This window comes from Canis lupus, chromosome 22 (genome assembly GCF_011100685.1).
Source record: "Canis lupus familiaris isolate Mischka breed German Shepherd chromosome 22, alternate assembly UU_Cfam_GSD_1.0, whole genome shotgun sequence".
NCBI lineage: Eukaryota > Metazoa > Chordata > Mammalia > Carnivora > Canidae > Canis > Canis lupus.
The window spans coordinates 55712265-55738333 of NC_049243.1; the positions used below are offsets into that span (position 1 = coordinate 55712265).

At 41.9% G+C, this 26069-nt stretch overlaps 1 protein-coding gene across 1 annotated transcript in view; it reads right to left on the reverse strand.

Moving 5' to 3' along the window:
* Positions 1-26069, reverse strand: part of EFNB2 (ephrin B2) — a 41290-nt gene that overhangs the window by 13956 nt on the left and 1265 nt on the right. Inside the window, 1 exon segment of the mRNA NM_001114296.1 lies at positions 4868-5151. Coding sequence (NP_001107768.1) covers positions 4868-5151 — 284 coding nt within the window.

Below are 26069 nucleotides of genomic sequence, written 5' to 3' on the forward strand. Positions count from 1 at the left end.
GCTCCCACAACTATTTTTCCTGGGGAAAGGTTACAAGTAGAGTCAGTATATTTTATTAATGCCAGGTGCCATACTACTCTCCAAAGTAAGTAAATCAGAAACACAAAAGGAACATAAACATAATCAAATAAATATAAATTAAAAATATATACACACACATATATATTTGACAAAAATGCAGGGAATGGAATCTCTTCCTGTTTTGATTCTTCAAGAATAGTGTTTTGTTATATTTGTATGAAAGCATTTTAATTTATTTTGCAATTTTGCTCAGAAGTGAAGTTTATACCTAAGAAACAGCAAGCAAGGCTGACTATGGAGCCTTCCAATTTCATATGCTTTGGTTTTTTAAAAATTGTTTTAGAGAACTAAGCCAATAGCCTAGGAAATTGTGACTCATTCAAATTCGTCCGGTGCTCCTCAAGGAAGACTTTCCCAAGGCAAAGAATGGGAGGGGCAGCTTGGAAAGGACCCCTGGGAATATGGCAGGGGGTACATTCAAGGACAACCTTTCACCAAACAATTGTTAGAAATGATGACTTTCAGAGGCACCTGGATGGCTGGCTCAGTGGTTGAGTGTCTATTTCAGCTCAGGGTGTGATCCTGGGGTCCTGGGATGGAGTCTCACATTGGGCTCCCCACGGAAGCCTGCTTCTCCCTCTGCCTGTGTGTTTGCCGCTGTCTCTCATGAATAAATAAAAAAATAAAAATAAAAATAGTAACTTTCAGATTATTACTATTCCACAAGTCCAAGTCTTGGCTATAGACTTGAAGGAAAATATTGTAGATATTGTATTGCATAAAGCTGACTTGGGAGGGGCCCTGTGCTTGTGGCCTTCTTTGTCACACAGCCTGGCTGTGGCCACTGTTCACTTAAAAAGTATTAACATAATGGCACCCATTTTTCATCCATCTCAGACTCACATAATTTTGATGGAATGACAAAAACCTCTCTGTAGGTATTTTGCAAGGTTCTGTGCTGAGGTTGCATAACCAACCTGCAGAATCTTCATCAGGTTGGATGTTGCAAAGAGCCAGCACACCAAGATTGCCGATTCATTCAGTGCTGGGTTATCAGCTCTAAAGAGAAACTGTAAACCATGCACAGAAAGGGTCTAACAAATAAAGTCTATGACACAGATATGGATGAAGGCTGGGAACACAGTTAAGAATGCAATCCTCCCATTAACTGGAGGGTTTACTAAGGTAGACCTTCCCTTGCAAATGGGCACTTGAGAACAGATAGTTATTTCATAAGCTTTTAAACATTTTAAAGACAATAAAAATAACTATAGGTTATACAGAATGCCTACTATGCTTTTAAGACAATTAAGATTCTGTATGTCATAAAGAACAGCTGCGGGTGGGGGGAGAGCAGTTTCACAGGAAATGGCACTAACATCCCTACTTTTGGATCATTTAAGATTAGGAGGTTTGATGATGCAAATCAGGCCTAAGGTTAATTACTGAAATAGGTCACTTGAACAAGTCAATTCTAAACATTAAGAAAACCTATATATATCATTTTGCCACATGTCAAAGCAAATAATCATCTATGAGAAGAACTAATGAGGAAGCATATCATTTTGTCATGTCATTTTCTAAAGGAATTTAGTGGATACTTGGTAGTTTAAAAATACACCTCCAATTAAAAATTAATATTTACTTCCCAAACTCCATATAGTATGATGGCTATACTCCAAAAATCTAGTAACCTTGTAAATCAAATTAAATGTCTTAAAGAATTCATAGCAGACCCTGTCCATTTCAATTGGCAAAGAGACACACTAATAAGAGATCCTACCCGGGATGTAAATACCCAACCATAAAATGGTTTGGAACTGCAGACCGCCATCACTGGCTATAACATCAACAATGATAAAAGAATGTTCTAGAAAAAAATTCAAAGAGCTATAAAGTGACTTTCTCCTCAAGCACCAGCAACGGGACTAGACCTCAGGTCTCCAGGCAGCCGGCCAGAGCTCCTGGAATCAGTTTACCTAGGAAATTATCCAATACCTGGGCAGTCTATTGGAAAACCAGACTGTGCCCCTTGGGCATAGCACTACTCCACACCATCCTGTCTGTTTCCTTCCCATGACAAGGAATCAGCACACAGTGATGAAGGTGTTAATACTCATACTCCTAGCACTGCAGGTGCTTAGACAGTAAGATTCAGAGTTGGACACATGTTGTATTGTAGCATCTCCCATAGCGACACTATTCATGGTCTCAAAATGAACTGATGACCTGAAGTGTTAAAAATAACATTTGTAAATCTGAGTACTCTCCATTATGCTATCTTGAATCGTACTATTTTAAGTCAAGTGTGACTTTTGCTTGGATGTATGTGAGGGATCGTTTGATGTGGAAATCAGTTACTTTTAAAAATCTTGGAATTCTTGAAGAAGCAATGGAAAGACTCTTTAAACTATTTTAAAATGTTTTCTGCTCCTCTCTCATCTTCTTTCCAGGGAAAGCTGTCTATCAATGAGCTCTACTGGCTGGGGGCGGGAGTGAGCAATAAGCTTCTGGCCTTTCCCGGGTATCTGTGGTATCTTCCTCTGTCTGTGACACGACAGGATTTCTCAGCGGTCTGTTGAGAGTCTCCCAGTTCCTGGCCAGCCCCTCAGCCCTGGACACTCCCCCCACCAGCAGTGTTCCAACAGCCTCTCACTGTTTCACACTTGAAACTCTTAGCTCTATTTTCAGAAAGATTCTTTTGTCCCAGGCTACCACGAGGTTTTACGTTAGGATTTAATAAATCCTAACTCTGAGGGCCAGTTCTGGAGGCCAACTGAGCTCAGCTACCTGCTACTGAAATAATGAGTTTTTACAAGAAACCTAAGAGATGTCATTACTGTATAGGCTAATGTAAATTAAATCATGCTTCTAAATACATACCTGTCACATACTAATGCCATGTAGTTACTAAATGCTCACTTTGTTGAACACACAGATGTTAACATCAAGCACATGCAGTATCTGCATTCCTGAGTCCTACCTCAGATTGAAGCTAAACCCACCACATTTACTGCAACACCACCTGCACTGGGGGGGGGACGCAGAATGTGCGAAGCCGTCTTCATGAAGTCATAAATGGAAAGAAGAGGACAGAATCTATGTCTATTGCTTTATCTCCACGCACGCCAGCTTGTGGACTTGGGTAGTACACACAGTTCTAGTGATAGGATTTATACCTATCTCCACGCAAGCCAGCTTGTGGACTTGGGTAGTACACACAGTTCTAGTGATTTATACCAAGCACCGCAGGAGAAGTGGGTGCCCTAGGGCGTCCCCCCCCCACCCAGGCACAGTGTGTGCTCTCTCTCCACCTACCCAGGGGGGCACAGTTGTCTGTGTGGATTCATCGGGTCCCAACACTATACATCAGTGTCCCTGGTAAACAGTCTAACTTAAAGAAAGTTTTTCAAAGAAATAAGTAAACCAAAAGCTTAGGTTTTAGGTTTCCAAAAGCTCCATTTATTTCACCTAATAACTATTTTATATTTTCAAAGATTTCTCTATTATTTTGTATACTTTACCACCCCATCTGCTTGGTTCATCCCTCAGAATACTTTCAATTTCATTTTATGATAATTATTCCTTTAAGTCCATAATTTACCACTTTCTGTTTCTTTGTTGTACATACTCTTGCTAAGGTACTCTGTGTCAAACTGGCTTCAAAACAGGTTTTCAGGCTCTGGTGTTCCAGGTTTGCAGCAAGGACAGGATAATTAGACCACTATGGCCATCTCTGTTTTCATAGCTAATGCAGTAAAGAAACAGTGTATTATTGGGTACTAAATAAGTATTTAGTGAATTCCTGACTTTGTACTCTGAAGAGCGGCCAGTAAGCTGAGAAAGGCAGTTTCTACTGGGTCGCCAAGAGATGGGACAGCCTGCCCAAAGGACGGCAGTTCTGCATTCCCTGGTGAACTGAAGCCCATGGTAACAAACAAGTGGACACTCTGACCCAGTTATGAGCAGTTTTAAACCAAAGAAACTGAGAACAAAATATTTCACTGCTTGAGTGATGTAATCAAGGATGTCAGTCACCCAGACTGCACTCTGACAAAACCCTGGCCCTGGAACAATTGTACCTTTGTGCCAACCTGTTTTTTGCTATCCTAGTAGGCGTGTGCTTGGATGTGTGCACCCTCTGACTTCACAGCTTTATGAAGTGGGTTGGCTCTGATATGACCTGTAGGACATATAGTATCAGTTTCCTGCAACAATGTGTCATATTATTATATAGATTTAAAAAAAATGGTAATTCACTGAACAAACCCAAGTTTTTGTCTTATTCTTCTAAATCTGGTTTTAACACATGCCAGTGTGTGATTGTGGGTTGCCTGTAACCCCCCTATCTTTTGGATCTATGAACTCCACAAGGAAAGGATACCATTACACTACCTTGCTCACTGTTGAATCTCTAGCACTTACACACAGTTTCTGGCACAGAGTAAATACTAAATTTCTAAATGCGTGAATGAACAGATGGACAGATGGATGAATGGATGGATGAAGAGAAAAGTCATCGCACAAGATTTACCTATGAGATCTCACCAATGGTCCTTAAAAATGTTTTTGTCAGTAGAGATGCTGAGTATATTCATATTCATATATATATATATGTAGTATAAAAGTATAAAAACTCTAGGAGGTTTTTTCCTCTTTGGGTATTTATATTATTGAGTACTATTGGTACAGGGTCCCTCATTCAATTAAGGTTTCATAAAAAAAAAAAAATCAATTTTCAGCAAAGATTCTCAACAAATTATTTGCCACAGTAATAATTTAAAAAATTGATACAAACCTATTTAGCTTATCCTAATTTCTATAAGATAAATAAAATTATACTTACATATAATGTAATAATCTCTGTTCTTCTGAAATTCTAAACCCCAGAGGTTAGGGCTGAACTCTTGAAACTTGATAGTGAATTTTACATCTTGGTCTGGTCTGGCACAGTTGAGAAGAGGGGTGTTTTCTTTCTTAATAGTACATCGGTCTGCTTGGTCTTTATCAACCATATAAACTTTATAATATTCATACTGGCCAACAGTTTTAGAGTCCACTTTGGGGCAAATAATATCCAATTTGTCTCCTATCTGTGGGTATAGTACCAGTCCTTGTCCAGGTAGAAATCTAAAAGCATAAAAAAAAAAAAAAAAAAAAAAGCCATTGAGTCGATTAACAATGAACAGTTTTAATTAATGATAATTACAATATAGCCAGACAACATCAATCATTGCAAAGTACAATTTTATAAATCCACATTTGTATTTGCCACGAGTATCTCAGTTCAGATCAGCATGGGATGAATGTATTTAGGAATCACGCTTTAAAGAAAAAAAAAAAAAGGAAGAAAGGAACCACTCTCCTTACTCTATGCAGTAGGATCAGTCAACCTCCTGACACTTCTTTCTACCACCCCCTCGCTTGTAATATTTCAGTACTCCTTTGTATAAGTTCACAATAACTTTTCCTAGGTGGTGAGTCAGACCTTCACACCTGTTTGTTATTTTTTTTTTTAACCATCGGCAGCTTTAGTTTATTGGGCATGCTGCAGAAAGACGGCGTCAATGCCAGAGAAGAGTGGGTGCACTCACACTTCGCTGTCCTGTTAGTTTCCATTTGCTGCTGATGTTAATTAACAGACAAGTTTCATCAAGAATGTTTCAAATTACTTATCATAATTAGTCAGCCACTGATCAGACAATGGGTTTTTTATTACACCGAACAAAAGAAATGTCTTACAAACCCATAAAAGATAACCAGAAATAATTCCCTGTAGTATTGATTCAGCTGCATGATGAAGAGCCCCCAAGTGCAAGGACAGCAACTATCATCCCTGCTCCACAAACCTTTTTTTCTGCCTTGTGATGTGTTTGCTCCAATTAATTCTCAGAAGCAAATCTTTAGAACTAGGATGACTGATACAATATCCCCTTAATGCTTTACAGCTAAAAGCTTCCCTCTCTCTTTTCTCTCTCTTGCTTGCCATGCTGCTGAAAGATCTTTCCTAATGGGGAGTTTCTTTGAGAAACTGAAACAAGAGCTTTCTAATGAACATCCATCTACAAGCGCTAACACTAACAACACACTCAGAAACCCAATCTCGGTCCTCCCTCTGTGAGCAGCCAAGCCTGCAGGCTCATTAAAATATTAAAGCCCAAGAACAAAGCATCACGTCTGAATCTTTCCAATCCTATCCCTTTATTTAACCAGGGAAGCCCACCAGCCATGACAATTAATGGGTCATAATTCACTGAGAGAGAGCAAGCGAGCTCCTGGATGATGGGGCACCCCCAATTTCAAACACAGACTGAGGAAACAGGTTATGATTTATGCTAATGAATAGTATTAATTTTCTGAAAAGTGCATGAGTTGTGATGAACCGCCACAGAACATAACAAATCATAGTATAGATTTATATTAAAAACCAATACTCCTTATGGTAGGAAAAATGTATGCTGCATAGTGGTTTGTGATCTTCTATGGGAATGTATCATTTATAATCCCAAAGAGAGTGTGGTGGCCTTCTTCGCCCCCCCGCCTGCCCCCACAGCAGCTCCTTTAGCAAGGACACATTCACTGACAGAAAAAAAGAAACAAAGAATCATTTAAAAAATCTTTCTCAAAATGAGTATTTTTTATAACAATGACAAATTTCAAACAACCAAGTGTGTACCCTTGAAATCTTTTCTGAAACTTTTGACAAATGAGGATCACCACTACTGAGAGCCTTTCTGTGACTCTCTTGGCCATTTATACAGTTTTGTGGGGGAGAATGCTTCAAAAATTCAACTCCCAGGGTTCAAATCCCAGACTCCACCCCAAGTGCCAGTATAGTCTTTCTAGGCACATCTGTTTTTCTTACAGGTAAAATACAATTCTGGGTTCTGAGGGATGGACTGAAGACTGAATCAGAACATTTGTGGATGAAGCTTTGTCATCTTTACTCCTGCTCCTCACAGTGATTCTGTGCATCCTTATGGTTAAGAAGTAGGGACAGGATGCCTGGCAGTCAGTCCAAAGGAAATGTGGCGGACATTATACTGCTCATCTTCCTAACACATCTTTTCCCCCATGTTTTATTCCTTGACCTTCTTAGGAAATCTTCACTGCATCTAAGAACCAGAGGCCAATTCCTCCCTGGGGGTGCCCACCCCATGCCACACATTTTCTTTCTTAAATCTGTTCCTTTGGGAGCTGGCAGCAGAAAAAGCAGCACATGTGAGCTGTGTTAGAAGTATTCCTAGACCACAACTGAGGTCTGCAGCCTGCAGGCCTGCGTCTGCCTCCTCTCAAAGCTCTGATCTTCACACCCATCAACTTTTACCTTGGACCTTTTCTCCAGGGGCTTGCCCGGGCTTTAGAGATCAGGATCCTTCTCAGCCAGATGGACCCATTTTCTTGTGCATCCAGTCAATTTCCTTAAGGAAATGCATCAGACCTGCCCCATTCCCTCCCAGCCACATACGATGTCTGCATATCTTAGAACTCTCCCACATCACACCCCATGTGTTAACGTCTGGCTCCCTAAGCTCTTTCTTCATTCAAAATGCTCCTTAGATCCTGTTTCCTTCATGAGAGTGCTCCTCCGCTACCGCCCCCTCCCCCCTCCCATTTAACCAAAAGGTTCACAGGAGATCTCCTCCCCACATAGAAGTAACTGCTTATGACTGTCTCTTCACTCACCAAATCTGCGTTACAGCTTCTTCTGCTGCTGCTGACAGGGCTGAGGTCAAGAACGTCTGACACATCGCCAGCCCGGCTAGGAGGACCACTATGTTTTAGACTATTTTCAGAAGACACAAATCCCTTAAAAAGCGATAACTGTCAGTGATGAGGGAGTGATGTATGGGGAGGGTAAGCCATGGGGTGGCTTAGCAAAATGAAAGGGAAGAGGAAAAATCTCAAATTTCAATAAACATATATGATATGCTCATAAAATACATCCCGATGAAACCCACTGTTTCAAATGCTTTGCAAAGTGTCTGTTTACTTTTCAGAATACATTTTGGCAAAAAGTAAGGCAAAGATTTGATGCTTTCCCCTGAAAAAGTAATTGTTTCAAGAATTCCTTAAAAAAAGAATGAGCACTTGAATGCTTTAAAGGTTTACTGAAGCATGCATATATATATATATATATATATATATGTATATATATATAAAACATACATGCTTACATATAACCTGGCTTACATATACAATATGATTTACATATAATATATAAAATATATATAATATATAAACACACACGTACAAACTTGTAAGCACACCAGTCATTCAATTGATGAGATTATAGTTTCTCAGCAGATAAAGACTCTGGCTGAGCTGAGAGCCTGATTCATGAATTTCTTGCCTGCCATTACCACTGTGCACAGTCAAACCCCTTTGCTTCCCAGGAACCTTCAGTTTCTAAGGCAACATGAAAGCAAAAAGACTCAAGCACGTAATAACAACTAAAGCAATCCATTCTGTGCCGGATGCTCTGAGGGACCAAAGTATAAGATCCTCATCGTCAAGAGCGTACAGTCTAGCTCCTGAGGGCAGGCAGGTCCCATGTGTCTGGTTCAATACTGAATGCCCAAGGGCTGACATATGGTAAATGCACAATAAATAATGTATTCATTGAAAAAATATGGAAGAACAAATGGAAGCTAAGATATACACAGATACATTTAAGTCAAATTATGTGCTATAGGCCATTTGCAGATTATAGGCATGTAAGAATTCTGTAGACAGGACCATCTAGTGTTGGGCCAGGGATGTGGGGGAAGAGACAGGATTTCTAAGACATCACTCTAGGGCATGATGGGTGTTTCTGGAGAGCAAGGACCAGTGCAGAGCTCTTGACCCATTCTCTCTGGAAGGATCTGAGAGTATGGCGGTTTTCTACAATCCCTTCCTATCTAAAATGCAAGGCAGTTAGCCCCTCCAGAACCACTAAGAAAAGCACTGCTGCTTCAGAGAACTTATTCTCAGCTAAGCACTGTTCAAAGCCCCTTCTACCACATTATCTTGATTTAATCACTGCACACGTACATAACATGCAAAACAGATGAAGACCCGCTGTGCCAAACAACAGGAGACACGAAAGGAAAAGCCCCCTTTCTTTGCACACTTTTCAGTTCTCACTGCATCACATTAAAGCATAAATCTGGTTTTGTGAAATGCAATTTTTTTCTAAATTGAGCTTTGCATAGATAAGCCATGACGTTAAGGAGAATGAAGAGAAACTCAATGGACATGCAGACTTGCAAACGTCACATAGAGTCTAACTCTATGCCAACCATGTGCCTACAGTGGAGGCTGTTCCAGAGGCAGTCACCTGAGACCACTGCTCACAAAGGTGGCCATCTGGTAACCCTACCTTGCCCCAGGAGGCTGAGAACCAATATGTGAGGAAGAAACTGACTAACTATACAAAATCTGTATTTAGTGCTACAGATGGTCTCCTGACAATTTATGAGAATTCAAAATGTAAATGAAAATAAAATGGGGTAAATTTCTTAGTAACACCACTTTTTTTTTGAGTGGAAGGCAGTGTGTCCTATGTTGTTAAAACCAAGTCAGTAACCACAGACCTAAAACATAGACAAATCATAACTGTTTTTGAAGCTAGGTCATTCATATTGGGATTTTATTACCTCAAGATTACTGAGAGACCTTAATAAGTCAACTACACATTATAACTATGCCCTGAATATTTTGTAACATTTAGTAATACACGTATCCTGTTTTGACTTAGGAAGTATTAAAAAAAAAAAAACAGGAAGAATTATGGCGGTGACTACTGGCTAATTTCAAATTATTAACCTGGCTACCCATGGTGGGGGTCACATACATTGAAATAACATTTATCTTCTAACCAAAAGGAGCAGAGTTACAACCCACACCACACAGGTAAGGTTGTTTTTGTCAAATGCTACCCAAACAAAGAGCAGCAATAGGCATCATTTCATAATATCTGCTGGTTTCCAAAACAAAAACCAAAGAAGACTTAACAGTGCTTCGTGTCCTGTCTAGGCCAGAGAAAAGAGCCAGGCCAGTTTCCTTTCAGAGCCAGGCTACTGAAAGGCAGGGCAGTCACCCTGCTGCTGTCCTGAGAGGGAGAAGCCATATCCTCCTCACTCTATCAGGAGATGGTGGCTCAGGGCTGCTTCCTGGAAGTTAGTGCTGTGACTTGGCTGCTCACTGCAGGGCCTCCCCTGAATGTAAGAGAGAATTAACTCCTATGGTTTTCCCCAGTGAGTCATTTCCAAGCAAGACAATAGATGGAATGACTCTGAATCAAAATATAGAGACAATGTGAAATAAAACAGTTAACCTGCCTAAAATGAATTGATCGGACATCAGAATGTTTTTATCTTCTGATTACCTATCAAGTGTAATCCAAGTTTTTAAAAAAGTTATTCACTACACCACACTCTAATACTTCCCCCGGGGAAAACTTTGAATCAATCTAATAACCTAAATTAGACATTAATATTTAGTAATCTAAATTAGATCTCAAATAACCTCAATTAGACATTTCAACTTCATATTCATTATTGTAGCAACTATTTATAATACAGTCCTTATGAGTGATATTCTGTAATTTTTTAAGATTTTATTTATTTACTCATGAGACACACACACACACACACACACACACACACACACAGAGGCAGAGACACAGGCAGAGGGAGAAGCAGGCTCCATACAGGGAGCCCGACCCGGGACTCAATTCTGGGTCTCCAGGATCACGCTCTGGGCCAAAGGCTGCGCTAAACCGCTGAGCCACCCGGGCTGCCCGATATCCTGTAATGTTTTAATCCATACTAGGAATCCATGCTGTACAAAACAAAAACAATAACCTAGCACAATGCATTTAAAGCATAAACTAGCCACTGAGGAGTTCACAGATCATAATATATAATTTTCTCTGACAGACCAGAACATCACACGTGTGATCTCAGGTCCGGATTCCTCTGTTGACTATCACTGCATTACCAGGTCTTGGGGTGCTTGAGAAATCTGACGGAGGCAGTGGGTGCTCCAACAACTTCTGACCCTGGCCACATGGAGGAGGAGAATCCATAGGAAGCCAGTAGCTGAGGTGTTTAGGGATCACGGTGTAAGGGGGAACCAGAACTGCACTCCCAACCTCACTAAAAATGCCCTATTTCTTCTCCTACCCACTCCTGCACCTCAGGACATTCAGTGACTTCTTATGCGTTTCTTCAAAGTTGTCCAAAATTAACCTAGAAGAATGGCCAAATTGCTGAGGGGCTCCCTGGATGCTGATGCAGTCAGTGAAAATGTACAGGAGAAACAGGAGGCCTGGTTCTCCTGAGGGAGGGGATACACATGGAGGTAAGTGATTGAAAGATAAGCCAGATCACCATATAAATAGGAGCAGCTCAGTTAAGTGGTAGCTGAATGCAAAGTATCTTGTTGACACAGGATAAAAAGAGATCAGAAGAAGACCTGGACAGGAATGACCCATGTCTGTGTCCAAACAAATGACTGGGTTGGGCACACTCCCCTTTAGCCAGGCATGATGACAGTGCTTCTAAGTTAAGTGTCAGCTTAGATCCAGAGCCATTTCTATTTACTACTAGGTACATAAAAATCTAAGTATCTAATATTTCTGCAAACTTATGGCGGGTATCATGCATCTGAAAATAGGACCCTGGTCTCCTGTAGTAGGACAGTGCAAATCCAGCCAATATGGCAACTTGGGAGACAGGAGACTCACCCCCATGTTCTACCTGTGGAGCAAACTGCAGAGCAAAATAATTCATAAATGAATAGACGCTACTTTTTTTCCATGGAGGATTGCTTTTATTTTTCCTTTCCTTTCAAAGTTTCATCAGAGCACTATTGTAAGTACGTGGCTAATTTCAATTGAAAACATACACATATAGACGATACGTGGTGTGTGACTGCTTATTTTCCCAATGACACAGAAAAACATACACAGATGATCAAACTTGAGACCTTTACCTAAGACTGCTTTGAGCTACTGGATGGTGGACCTAGGGTGATTTTTCACTTCCTGCATTTTTCAGAATTTTCTACAATAAACATTAAATGCTTTTGTGATAAGACAGAACAAAATCTTTCATGGACAGTTTCAAGAACAAACGATACCACGTTCCTCAGCAATCTTTAGAAATTCTGGTCTTAAAAAGAAGCACTTAAAATAGGTAAAACCTGTAGATGTTTTAACTTTTTTGCTGCAATTCCTTAGGAAGTAACTAAAGTGATTATGATTGAAACTGTGGCCTACTTAACAAATCAGCTCCCGAGTTCACAAAACCCTAGTATATTACTGTACAGCTAGTTTATTTGAATAAGTGAGAAAATATGGGATGGGTACAGTTTAGGCCTAATCACTGCACTGCAAAAATCTGGAAGTTGGCTAACATTTCAGGGGATCTGAATTCTAGTTCTAGGAGCGGGTTTACCCTAGCAGTTGGCACCAAAAATCACGTCTTACCACAGAATGGGTTTATTTGCAAGCCAGTGTTCTATATTAAGCACACTCTGAGTTTACTACATTTTGGAAAACATGCACTTTTCCCATAAAATGCTTCTATTTTTATTTTAATTAAATGTCCAAGGCTGCAGGGAAGAGGAGCAGTCGGTCTGTAAATCAGTCCGAAATTGTCAATGAGGAGGACTCTGCAGGCTTGGCTGTCACCAGTTGGGTTTTCTGGTTTCCTCCTGACAAAAGACAAACATTGCTCTGGATAAGCCCAGAGCCACGACCAGAACCTCATCATGCACTGGGGGTCTTCCCTGTCTCTACGGGGCTAGAAGAGAGCATGAACACAGAAGCTCAAGGTTCCTTTCAGAAGCACCCTGTGCACAGGGGAATTAAAAACACTGCAGAAGCAGGACTTGAATTTGCATGTGCATATCATAAACAGACAGGATACCCCTCTCCTCTTACTTCCGTTGAATGCTACATTGCTGCCACAGCTTCTTAAGATCATCTCTCTAAGTGTCCCCAAAAGAAGAGTTTGTTATAAGAGGAATAAACAGAAGCACGGCCCACAACAGACACAGGCAGTGTCGACCCTGAGAAATACTTGGAAAAAGTTTCCTTTTTGTGGATAGCACTTTACTGCCCCCTTTTGCACTTTCCCATCAGAACAAGATTCTGCACAAACTTTCTCTGAAAGCAGAGCGAGAGTGGGGTGTAGCTACAGGGTGTCAGCTGTATCCAGAATCAGGTCACCAGATACCACTGCTTGGAGTGGCAGGTAATTACCTGAAAACTTGAAGCCAGGGCACCACCATCTTCTGAGTGGCTCTAAGAAATAAGGTCATAATTGGAGCCTTTAATTGACATTTTCTGCTTTAATTCAAAAGTGTATGGGTGCTGGTTTGCACAGGTGCCCCTTCTTTCACACTCTTCACTAACAAATATCTGCAACATGAACCTGATTTATTCAAGGGAAAGAAAAGGGGCATAAAAGCAGGGTATAGAATCTGAGACCATTAACGTGTTATAAATCTGAGAGCTAGGGGGTGTATGGGGGGGGTGCGTTTCAAGCTTCACACCAATGACAAGCAAACTCTTCCACAAAAAGAAAGATGAGAAGCACAGAAATTCAGAATGCACTGTGAGCAGATGGGTGCTCAAACCAGTTTAGCAACTTTGCAAGGTGAGGCGCGACAGTATTTGTGCCTCTTCACCCAGGCATACACTTGAAGAAAGTATTAAACTCCAGTCTAAAGGGAACTTTTATTTATAAAATCCTAATCTGCAGAGCCAGAGGCCTCACTCTGGCCAATGACCTCGACTTGCAATTGACAGTCTGCGTGTAGCTGCTGTGTACACTTGTATTTAAACTTAATCCATTTCCTTGTCATTCTACAATTACTGTACGAGTCAAAATAATATTAAGTTTCACAGCCTACAATGCTGCACAACTGAATGAAAACTGACTCCTTTTGATGTTAATCTTTCTTTTTTATTTGCGACATAATGCTCAAACATTGTTGGCTTAAGCAAGTTTTATTGTAAAATGCTCAGAGAGAATATTCTCAGTAGTTTTAAATTTTCATTGCCACTGTGGTCCATGGAAAACAACACAAGTTCTTTAAGTTTTATCTGTTCTGCTGTAAAAACAAAACAAAACAAAAAACAAAAACCCTTCCAATTCACAGAACAGCCTACAGCAAGCTGAGGTTGAAACAGATAGCTTTAAACACTGGTCATGAGCGCCGAGTGCTCTACAGAACTGTTGAATCACGACGACAGTGTACACCTGAAACCAATATGACACTGATAACTATACCAGAATTAAATAAAAAACTTAAAAGAGCTTTGCATCTGTAAGTCAGATGTTCAGTGCATGATGTACATATAGCACTATTTTCTTTGCACAGGTTCACAGAGACTAGGTGATCTCTGCTATGCCATTAAAAAGAAAAAAACAGAGGTTTTTATTTACGGAACTGATCTAAGCAACCCTCTTTCCCCTCAACACTTCCAAAGTGAAGTTCATTGCCACATAAGGCCAAACCGGGGGGCTTAAAGAAGAAGGCTGGGGTGCTAGAGGCGAAGTGGGACGGCAAGAGCGAAGTGAGCCACTTGGGCCAACTCCATCATGCTGGCTCATCCACGCTGGCCCCATTATCAAAACAGATATTTCATAACCCGTGGAGGCTAGAGACGCTGCGAACTTCTTTCCCAACTCTGAGTTGTTTGCACCTGTATGGTCTTGTTCCCAGCCATGCTTTTAGCAAGAGTCTATAAAGGAAGGTGGAACTCTTGTTATTTATAGGTGAGGCACCAGAGAGAGAAAGGTGGCTTTCATATAGCAGGAAATGCAAGGGGCACTTCCAGCTGGTTCTCTGTTGTTTCAGATAGAAACGAGCAGATCCCATTTGCTCATCTGCCTGAGTGGGAACATCACAGGGCTGAAAGGCACACGTAACTCACAAAGGGAGTGGGCTGGCACCTTACACGCTGGAGGGAATGGCACTGCGATCTCCATGCACAGCAACGTCACACTAGAGCTTGGGCGTCTCTTTTCTAGCCAGCCTTCCCATTCCTTTCATTCCTATCATCACATTTTTTTTTTTTAATTCCAAAGAATCTTGCCAGTTTAGAAAGACAATTCAGCCATGTTTTATGGGTGAATGAAACCTCTCCCCTTTGGTGGGGAAGCCGGCACTGAAAGAGAGGCACACTACAGGGGTCCAATTCCTGCTCCTCAAGAAGGTGTAGATCCCTGGGAAGGAGCCTGAGTGCTCCCTGCTGGACTCCAAGGTCCCCCCACCCCCAGACCTTGCACACAATAGGTAAGGTTGAAGAAGAGACCAAACTGTTAGTTCTCTCCTGATATAAGAACAGATTCTCCCTGCCAGTTGAGGATACATCTGCCAACATAGTTTACAAGGCTGTGTGCAATCACTTTATAACCAACCACCTAATCGCCTGCGTCCCAGGCGAGTAGGGACTCTGGCTCAGGGACGGGACTGCTGTGGGCATAGGACAGAAGACATTATTCTGCACCTCTCATGGCTTTGGGACAGCCCAGAGAGTAGGGAATAGGAGAGGGACGAAAATTAAGGAGGCTATACAACAGCCAGGTCAGCCCTGCTGACATCACAAGAGTCAAACCTAGAGACTTCCACAGAGATTGCCCCAAAGCTGTATCTTATAAAAATGTGCATGGTGCACCACTGTAACTGTGGACAGTATAGCTCCTGCTCGGTCACCAGAAGCAGCTTTGATAGTTTCACCAAAACGCAAAAATGCACGGAAATTAACACTCTTAAGTTATTCAAACAGGCTGCTACACAGATGTGGAGAAAATAGGAGGAATGCTGTGGGTCCTGAGCTCTAAAAAGAAGGAAAACCTGGTTGAGCCCTCCAGCTGGCTCCTTGGTCAACAGGTAAGCAGACACTGAGTCCCGGAGAAGATGCAAGCAGAGAGGCTCATTCTGGAGTCCAGAGAACCCCAGGCTGCCTGGCTTCCTGAAACAAACTGCTCCAAACTTGCAGAACATCAAAAGCCAGATGGGATATACTGAATGAATCCACAGGCAAGAAGCCAGAATCCCAGTTTGCTGTAGAAATAGGCCTGGACTTGATTTGAGTTTTCTCAGCTCTGACAAGCTGGAAGCTGGCAAAGATCCCAAAATCCAAAATAAAATGGCATTTAATTGTGACTAGACTCTAAAAAAGATGTCATACTATCTCCTTAGTTTGACACATGCTCAGCACCTAACCAAATGCAACTGTCCTCAAAAATCTGACCTTTCTTTCTCCCAAAGAAACAATCAAATATCTAAAAATTCAAAGCGAAAATGTTAACAAAGGAATCAAACTCAATAAATGCATTAATACTATATACCTTTATAACTGTCTAGTTCCCATTGGGTAAAACCTTGTTATCAAAGATTCAAAGGATCCATTTAAAATTGCATATTCATCATAGGAAAGGTTATAAATCACAATTGACAAGGAAAGAATAATACCTCAAGCCCTTTTTTTTAAAAACCCACTTGCTTATGCACTGTTTTCGGTAAACCATATGCTTATTTTAGTTATTCGATTTCTAATTACTCCATGCAATAGCATAAGAGAGAAAAAGGCAAAGAATTAAGAAGACGGCTCCTGGAAACAGAGTAATCAGGTTCAATTACAGACTGTACCACTGATTAGCTGTAGGACTTTGGACAAGTTAATTAATATGACTTGGTTTCCCCATTGATACTTCTGGAAACATAAAAGTACCTCCCTCAGATGGTATTTGTTAAAATGTTAGATCAGCAGCTGGCATACAGTAAGCTCTCTATATGACTGTTGCTAAATAGTGTCCACCAGGTGAGTAGGTTTCTAAATGAGAAATAACATGTAACGTTAATACAAAAATTGCTACTATGCCGATCCCTACAGGCCGCATTCATATAACTATTCAACACCACAATCTCTCACCGTATCCCAAGTATAACACACAAAGTGGATTCAGCCCAGGCTTTCCTCAGTCCATGGTGGAGAAACAGATCTCTCCAGTGTTATGTCACAAAGCATCGGGGGCCATGAACAGAGCGAGAGCGTCCAATTTGCAGCAGAGGGGAAAAGAGAAAAGTGCTTCACCTAGCAGAGAACTCTTAAAGATTAAATGTGGCAGCTGAACAAAATACAACACAACAAACTTTAAAAGGTGAACATGCCATGTTGTAATCTTTATTAACATGTCATTTTTATTTATTCTGCATCCGTATATGGTAGGCAAAATGAACCATAGCCAGGTGCACAGATATTTAATTTTATTAACAATAGCTGACATTTATTGCTTCACTACACCAAGCACGGAGCTAAACTCTTTTAATCCTGACCACAATTTTATTACTCTTTTAGTCAATGCTGTTAGGTTACTGCCCCCATTTTAGAGATGGGACAAATAAGACCTAGGAAGTAGTCCTCCTAGTTACACAGTAAAAAAAAAAAAAAAAAAAAAAACAAAAACAAAAACAAAAAACAGCGATGCTGGGATTGGCCTCAGCCAGGTTTCAAAGCAGGTACTCTTCATCAAACTAAAATAGCACTTGCCTGGTCGTCTTTGCAAATCAAATTGCCTGACCTTTCCATTACCATCAAGTGCATCTTAAAAACCAATCGGTACTGCTAATTCTCAAGAAAGGTAGCTGAGATCACTGGGTTAGCTATCCCACAGCATCTATCTGCCTCATTTGTGGGATCTGTCTTTGAGCTATGCTCAGACGAATGAAATAATGTGGAAACTTACTGACATGACATACACTTGAAAGACACAGGCTGCTCTTCACTGAAATGTTACTACCTTGAGTTGCTTATTAATGTGCATTTCAGAGATCTAGTGTGATGGTAATTCCACCAGGCCTTCCCTGTTCCCACCTTAGGATTTAAGTCTCTTGAGGGTAGAGATTGTTCTTCTATCATCAGAGCCTAGTAACTGGCCTCACAATTAACAAATGCTTGTTGAATAAATCAATGCTTTATCTGCTGTCAATGACCTAGATGATCCCTTATGGCTTCCAACAAGGCAAGAATGGGGCAGAAAAAAAAGACCACAGACTTCTTCAGAGATCCCAAAACAGCCTTACAGGTTGATGAGCTAATGCTGAGCTGTTAAAAAAAAAAAAAAAAAAAAAAAAAAAAAAAAAGTTAATTTAGAGCAGTGGTTCTCAAGGTGTGGTTTCAGAGCAGTAGGCATCAGCTGAGAGCTTATCAGAAATGTCAATTTCAAGTCCCACCCAGACCTCAGGAATCCGGAACTGGGGGGGGGGGGTGGAGCCCACCAAAACCGTGTTTTAAAAAGCCCTCCAGGTGATTCTGTGCCCTAAAGTTCTAGAGCCACTGATCTGGGCGAGGGAGATCTCTAGTAACTGGTGACAGGTTAACACACCATGGGCAGCCATAATTATACATCTAGATTGTATCTGTTCACCAGACTAATTTCTACTGGCTGTTACCACTAGCTAGTAGGAAGAGACTGGCAGAATGCAACAGCTCCTATCCCTGCTTTTTAGGGACAAGATGGCAATGATGGGGATTAAGCCTTGCATATGAATCATGACGGTGCAGTGTATAATGTTCTTTCTATACTCTAGGTATTTAACTAAAGTGTTGGGGGATTACAGAAAAAAGATTTAAAGAAATTATGTTTGATCTATGTCATAAAGAGGGCACTTATCTAGGGGAATCTGTAAACTTTATTAGACAGTCCATTATAATGAAGATTCATTTTCACCAGGCAAGAGGGGACGTGTGGCTTACAAGAGCTTATTTTCATCTAAAATGTACCCCAACTTTTGTCCTGGTTATGTGAAAACTGGCACTTTCTAACTTGTTTGGCAGGAAGATACATTCTGAGCTGGCCCTGAATATGATTGTCCCAGGCCCACTCATACGACAGTTCTGGTTCAGGCCAATGTTGTCAGGCTACAGTGAGCCAGCTTAGCTCACAGGAAGAGCAAGAACCAAGATTCAGAAGCACTTCATCATGCTGTGCCTCAGGTCCTCAGCTGAAACACAGGAGGCTGGAGAGGAAAAGGCACACCTGAGACACTGATAGGTCTCAAGAGGTTAGGTATCCTGCAGGGAGTGTGGCTGGGGAACATCAGGACAGTGGGCAGATGGTGGGTGTTGTACCTCACACACACACACACACACACACACACACAGTAGGGCACTGCACCTCACGCACATGCCTCAAATTCCCAAAGAAGCCAAGCCTTAGGACCATCCGTAATCACATTCCTCCAATACAAACACGTTGACTCTCCTGGTTTCAAAGACGAGAGTAGCACTCATAATTATTCTGGGGTGATATGGAAGGAATCAGTACATAAAAAGCACAGGGTAATGCCTTCAAGGCAATAGGGACTTGCCCAGCAAGTACTGGAAGACCTATATAACCAGGACTGTAATCAAAGGATGCAGCTGAACTTAAATTGAGAAAATATACTGGATTGTTTAATCACTTTATACAGCAAATATGAAGAATCTGTAGTACTGAAGAAAACAAAGTTTTCAAAGCAAAGCAGATCACCAATGGTTCATCTCAAGCATCGTGAATGTCTGCCCACGACTAAGTTGTTAAACCTTTACTTATCCATGCTTTTAGAGAAACAAAACAGCAAACTATGAATACTGCACTACAATCCCTTTTCCTTCATATTCTGCGTAGAGAACTACCGAAGGCAGAAACAACTTTTCTTTAATGCAGCATTCTTCTACTATGTTTTGTTTTGGGTGTGCCTGTGTGTCCGAGTGTGTTTTAATCAGCAAGTATGGACTCACCAGCCACAAAATGCTGTGAACTAGAATTACATGTTTGAATTTATATAGGAAAAGTAAGAGAAAGAGCCACTCCTGATTCTCTGAGGGCACAAGAGAAATAGGTTCACCCAGCATCCAGTGTACATGGAGAACACTTCACCGCCGATCACCTACTTTTTCCACTGGTGCCCCAGATCCAACCATCCTTATCTCCAGCACTTCTGCAGTACGTTTCCGCAGGTAGAACGAGAAGCTGAATGCTGCAGGATGGCTGTAAACAGGAGGCAGAGCTCCCCTGCTTCTTTCTCTAATCACTTTAACCCCGTTCCTAGTAGAAAGCGGGAGGCCAGGCCAATTCAGCTTCTTCTTTTGTCATTTGCCTGCCATAAATATGCACCAGTCTGCATTTGAAAAGCTGAAGGAGGCCGCAAGCTTGCTGGACATTTATCATGCTCTGTTCCCCGTTAACAAGCAAATACTTTAGCTGAATGGGCCATTAGCAATCATTGTCAAATGTAGAATGCAAGGTGCTTGGATGTGACCAGCTTGTAAATTAGGGGGTGTCCCTTCTCTTTGGTGAATCTAGATCAGTGCTATGGATCTTTTGGTACAGATTACTGAATCAGACTCAGAAGGAAGGTAACGTCGCAGGCACCGGATGTGGCTAGTGCATGTGCAATAATTTTTAAGTGTTTTTGGATCTATGAAAGCTACATAGTAACGAGCAGAAAAGCAGGCAACAAAGGCGCTAAGTCCTAGCGCCAAACAGAGGGTCCAGTCAGCAAGTCTACAGTATTAGGAACCAAATCAACCCAATGAGTCTGCAGGAGAATATTGAGGTTTTGATGAAGATCTCACTTACTGAACAAGTTAGTCTAGAAAGGCCCCATGTCACTGTAAAGAGAACAGCATGGAACTCCCATGGTCTACTCTATCAAGAAAGATCCTGGGGGTGTTTGTAGCGTTCAGTGTTGTCAATGTCTTAAAAGAGTTTCCAGGCTCTCCTAAAGAAACGCTGAGACTTTATTAAAATGCCAAAATAGGAGGCAATAGAGTACACATTTCCTTTCTGGCTTGACCTGATGGCGGATGTCGCTCCACATGTAACCCAATCGGGTTTCGATGGCTTGTTTTGCTTGATGACTAAAATGGAAAACGTGGAAGGCACAAACAAGTCTAGTTTATTCGAAAGGTTGTTGGAAGACAGGAGGCTAATCAGTAAGATTGAAGGGCACAGTGATTCTTTTTTTGCCTTTTTTTTTTTTTTTTTTTTTTAGTGGAGGCCGGGCAGTGCTGACCTTCCACAATCCTGTCTTTACGTGACAAGCGCCCATCCCATCCCACTCAAAAGTTAAGACTCACATTTATGAGCAACGTATTATCTAAAGAGAGCCCACTGATTTGGTCATACTGCATTACTGCTGATTGGAAGGAGAACAAAATCTCCCCCTCAACTTTATTTATTTTAGTATACACTCTTTTGCAGGGTGGGAAGGACAATCCTGGCAGAAGAGCTCTCTGGTGAGGGGACAGGTAATATTCAGCTTTGCTTCTCCCACGCGATGAGAGAGTGCTGGGTCTGAAGCATGACTACCAGCCAAAGGTCTCTCTCTTTCTCTCTCTTTTTGCATGTAGCTCCAGCCCTACCTTCCCAGCATGGCCCTGCCCAAAACCCAAAGAGATTAAGGCGAGGACCGCCAAATGCAGTTAATCCTACAGAATGGTTGTCGCTGTCAGGCCAGGAGTTAAAAAGGAAAATCTTGCAGGCCTTAACAACCACAGTGATCTGAAGTTTTAATCAGCCCCCATATCTCAACCTCTAAAAAAAGGCAGCCAATGAAATCCACCTTTGCCATATTATCCGCCACCAATGAGCAAGAACTGAGCAGCTTTTCTTTCCCGCTTGAACCATCCTGGGCCACAAGTAGGGCTTTCATACTTTCTAATCCGAGTTTCCAAGTCTGTGTGGTTCTCACATAATAGCCAAAAGCCCGGAGCAAGGGCCTTCGCTCCTACCCCCTTTTCAGAGACGTGTCATTTCCAACATCAAGCTAATCTATATGTTGCCATGGCTTCCCCCCTTTATCTGCCTTTCCATCTTATGAACTGCATGGATTTACCGCATTATTTTTATCTGAAAGACAGAAAATGGTGGTTTTATTGCCATACAATCAGATTACTGGTGCAAGTTTCTCTATGCCTTTTTACCATACTTCAATCAAAAGGGATCAGTTTCTTTATACTCTGCCCTTGATTTACATTACATCTGTAAAGACGTAGTCTGGGTTGTAATCCCCTTATTAACTATGACCAGGGTTGATTTGCCTAAAAATAAAAGCAAATTGTGTCAGACCCTTTCACTTTGTTTTTGATTCGGAACTACAAAATGGATTACTAAGGAAATCTTCAGAGTTCACACGGCTGGCGTAGCCCTGAATTTAAAACAAGAATTAAACAAGTTAAACAGGGGGCCATGTCAATGGTTTACGTTTTCCATCATGGGAGAAGGGCTGAGTTGCTTATGTCTTTGTATTCTTTGGCTTTGCAGAGACAATGAAGCCACAGGAGTTTTTCCAAGCTGTTCGAACACTGTCCCATTCGCCATCCTCCCTTCTTTCCTTTTCTTCTACCCTGTCCCAGCCTCATGTTAATCCCACCCCTTAAAAAAAAAAAAAAAAAAAAAAAAAAAAAAAAAAGGTGGTGTGTGTGTGTGGGGGGGGGAGCTCTTCTCTGAAAGAGCTAATTCCTGGCCAGAAGCTTATAGTTCTATGGGTTCTGCATATTTTAATCAAAATATTTTAAACAGTTGAACACTCCCATTTAGAGCTCTCGTCCGCTACACAAAAGCTGAGCTCATAAGCAAATCTATGTAGATGTATGATAAGTGACCTGAAAAACAGGCTCTTTATGTCAGCAGCTAACGAAAGCAGAGATTAGGCAGACAGGAGTACCATTTTCATCATTATTTTTTTCTTACAAGAGCCCGCTTTGTGTCTACTTTGTGATGGAACAGTTTAAGAATAAAGTTTTCATAAAATGTTCAAGGAATAACCCTCCCTACAGGAAAAATTATGTCCCTTTCGTTGAGGGTCTACACTCCGTATTTCCTTTCTCTGCCACTCCCATTCCTATGACGCATCACTGCAGTCATGCTGGGATCTCAGACCGTCTCCCATCAGGCACACGCTCTGGGAAACATCACAGTACGGTAGATGCCACACTCAACCTCCTGGGAGCCACCCCCTCCACCCCCCCACCCACCCCCCACCCCCGACCAAGTTGGTGGAAAGCAAAGGTAGCAAGGATTTAGTTGCTCCGACTGCAACGTCCCTCTGAGCATAATCACCACACTGATCCACCAACCAAAGGATCTCTCTCGGTAACTTTCCTGACAAGAGGTTTTGCAAAAAGTAATCAAAATAGACTGATTATTCTTCAAGCTAACTCCATATGGAGAAACCATTCCAATCTGTACTCTTTAGATGGTCTGGGGATGATGGCTAATTCACCTGTCCTAACACACTTTGGCCTAGACACCAGCCAGAAACGGTTCAAAATTTGCAGTCATTTGCATTTCTTTACCTCGGTAGGACAAGTGTCAACAGCTATGCTTTGTGAAAGATTTAGAACCAAGTACTTAACAAATCATCTTAACCTCCAGCTCCCGTTCCTGAGGCTTGAAGCTGTAATTGCCGAGGTTAAAAAGTGCAGTCCCTAGACACACGATTCCCAAATAAATTCTCTTCTCGCCTGAAAAGAGGGCGAACAAGCCTGTTGTGAGATATCGCTTTAGCTCCGTCTTTGTGCTCTCCCTGGCTCGGTTGTCCTCTGAAACAACGACAGTCCATTACCTCTAGTTTATCATCCTGACAAAATGTGAGGAATGTGGATGGGAAAGCAGTAACAATTCCACCCCTGGTGCTTTGTGCTTTTTTCTCTCTATATTAAAACCGACAAGATTAACCCAAACGCAAACTGTGGAGCATAGTTCAAGGGGCTATTCAATCAGTGTTGAATGTGCATTTGTTTACCTACAAAAATAAGAATTTCAGACACAATGGAAGGCAGGCTGGCTTATATATGGTGTTGAATGGGCTGTTTAAACAGCACTATCCATTGTAGTTTATTTTATCAATCTCTGACAGGTCCGTATTTATTCAGAGCCTAGCTGTGGTGGGGCCCACATATTATAGGTTATCTGGATATTATCCAGCCATTCTTTTGTATCAAGGCAATCAATATCAGGAATTCCGTATTATGCAGGGAAAAAATGACATGGGAAAAGCAAAACGCTTTGTTAACTAACTAGTATATGGTGTACAGGGAACAGTACCCCCAGACAGAAGAAATTAACGCTCCATTGAAATTTCCAGCAAAGTCAGTGCAATTCGTTGTAGAGCATCGTACGAACACAGCCTTGCTCACTCGAAAATGGATTTTTTTCTTTAGAAGGGGCAACTATTCATCATGCTTGGAAAAATTGTTCTACTGAAATGTTAATTGGAAATGAAAGCCAGGCTTTGCTATTCTCTACTGAGTTGAAAAGGCGGGGGTGGGGGGTGGGGGGGTGGAATAAAAAAGAAAACAGCTTCGGCAACCTAGGACTACAACTGAGGCAACACCACCGGAGCCTGTGGACGCGATAGGAGTAATCCACCTCACAGGGTAGTTGCTAATGTTTCAGCACACAGAACTTCTTTTGATTGCTGCATCAACTCTCTGGGATGGGAGCAGCAGACAGTGTGATTAAAGTAGTTATGGAGACGGTGAATTTACAAAGGATTTTCTGGACGCTGCATCCAAACAGCTGCTCCTGTTCCCTACATCGACCACCTGCTAAAAAAGCTGACCTCTGAATGAAACAAATCTAATTACTGATGGCTGCTTCATTACAAATGAATTGTTCCACAGTTCCTATGAACTGATGTGAAACCTCAATTGCCTCTGATCACCCTCGTGCCACATCGTATTCACGGACTGCAACTTTTCCCTGGAAATAAATATGCAACTTCCCCAAATAGAGCAACCCCTTGGCACTGGGGGTTTTTATTCATTCTCCAACTTAGAAAAGGCTCTTTCATATCACTCCTCCAGGAAGAAATCTTTCTGATCTCTCAAGCTAGCATTCAGCTGCATACTTTCTTAAGTAGACCTTTTCCAGGGACAAATTATCCAGTCCTCCACGCAAAGTCATTATCATGAGAATTTTAAAAGAAATTCTACTCTTGAGGACCAGAGCAATCACAGCAACAGAAACCTCATCAGTGGCAGGGAGGCAGGCGTCTCCAAAATGCAGGCCTCCAGCAGGTCTTCAAATCTGGGGCCGCCACACAGAAAAACGGAGGAATCCTGATCATCAGGATGGCAAGTAAAACATCAGTCCGCCACCCCCCTCCACACACACAGACACCACAAATGCATTAGGAAAAGAAGATACTAATGTGGTGGAAACAGGGCTCTACCTCTTCTTCCAAGTGGGTATTTCTAATCTTCCTCCTGATTACACACCTAGTAGTAAGTAGTTAACACAGAGATACATATACTGAGTTGTGCAATGGACGGGTTAATGGGAATTTCTTCAAACAAGATTTAAATGTAAATATTAAATCCTGGCGGAAGGGGTGGGGGCAGGGAGTCGGGCTCCCTAAACAATCCGTCAGCGAAAGTGTAAAGTGGAGCGGAGCAGACAGCCGGCGGGAAGAGGTGAGAGCTGGCGCCGCGAGCATTGCGCGTGGAAGAGTGACCTCTGTAGGCGCAAAGCGAACACTGGCTGGCCTCTTGCAGGCCCGCCCAGCCCGGGAGCCCGGGAGCCCGGGAGCCCGGGAGCCCCGGAGCCTCGGAGCCCCGGAGCCCCGGAGCCCCGGAGCCCGCCTCGCCCGGACGTAGGCTGCTGCGCGCAGGTCCAAGCCCCGCGCTTCCCCGCACCAGCTGGTGCCTCACAATTCCGTATCGGTGTTACCGATGTCACTGCAACTACTTTTTCGGCAAATACAGATCTTACATCAAGGAAAAAGGCTAGTCCATGCGAAACCGGGCTGCACGGAAGGAGGTCGCATTAAGTAACTTTTAAATCTGAGTGGTGGTGCAAAGTACCATCCAGCATCATGCTAAGGCTGCATTTAACCCGATTCAGGACTGGGACGTTTCTTGCCCCTAACATAGGGAATTCTCCGTAAAACATGTCGGTGAATGTGAAATTCACAACTTTTTAAAGGATGGATATAACTCTTTAATTAAAATCTGACTTGTGAATCAATTCCCCATCTCTTCACTACTAAAT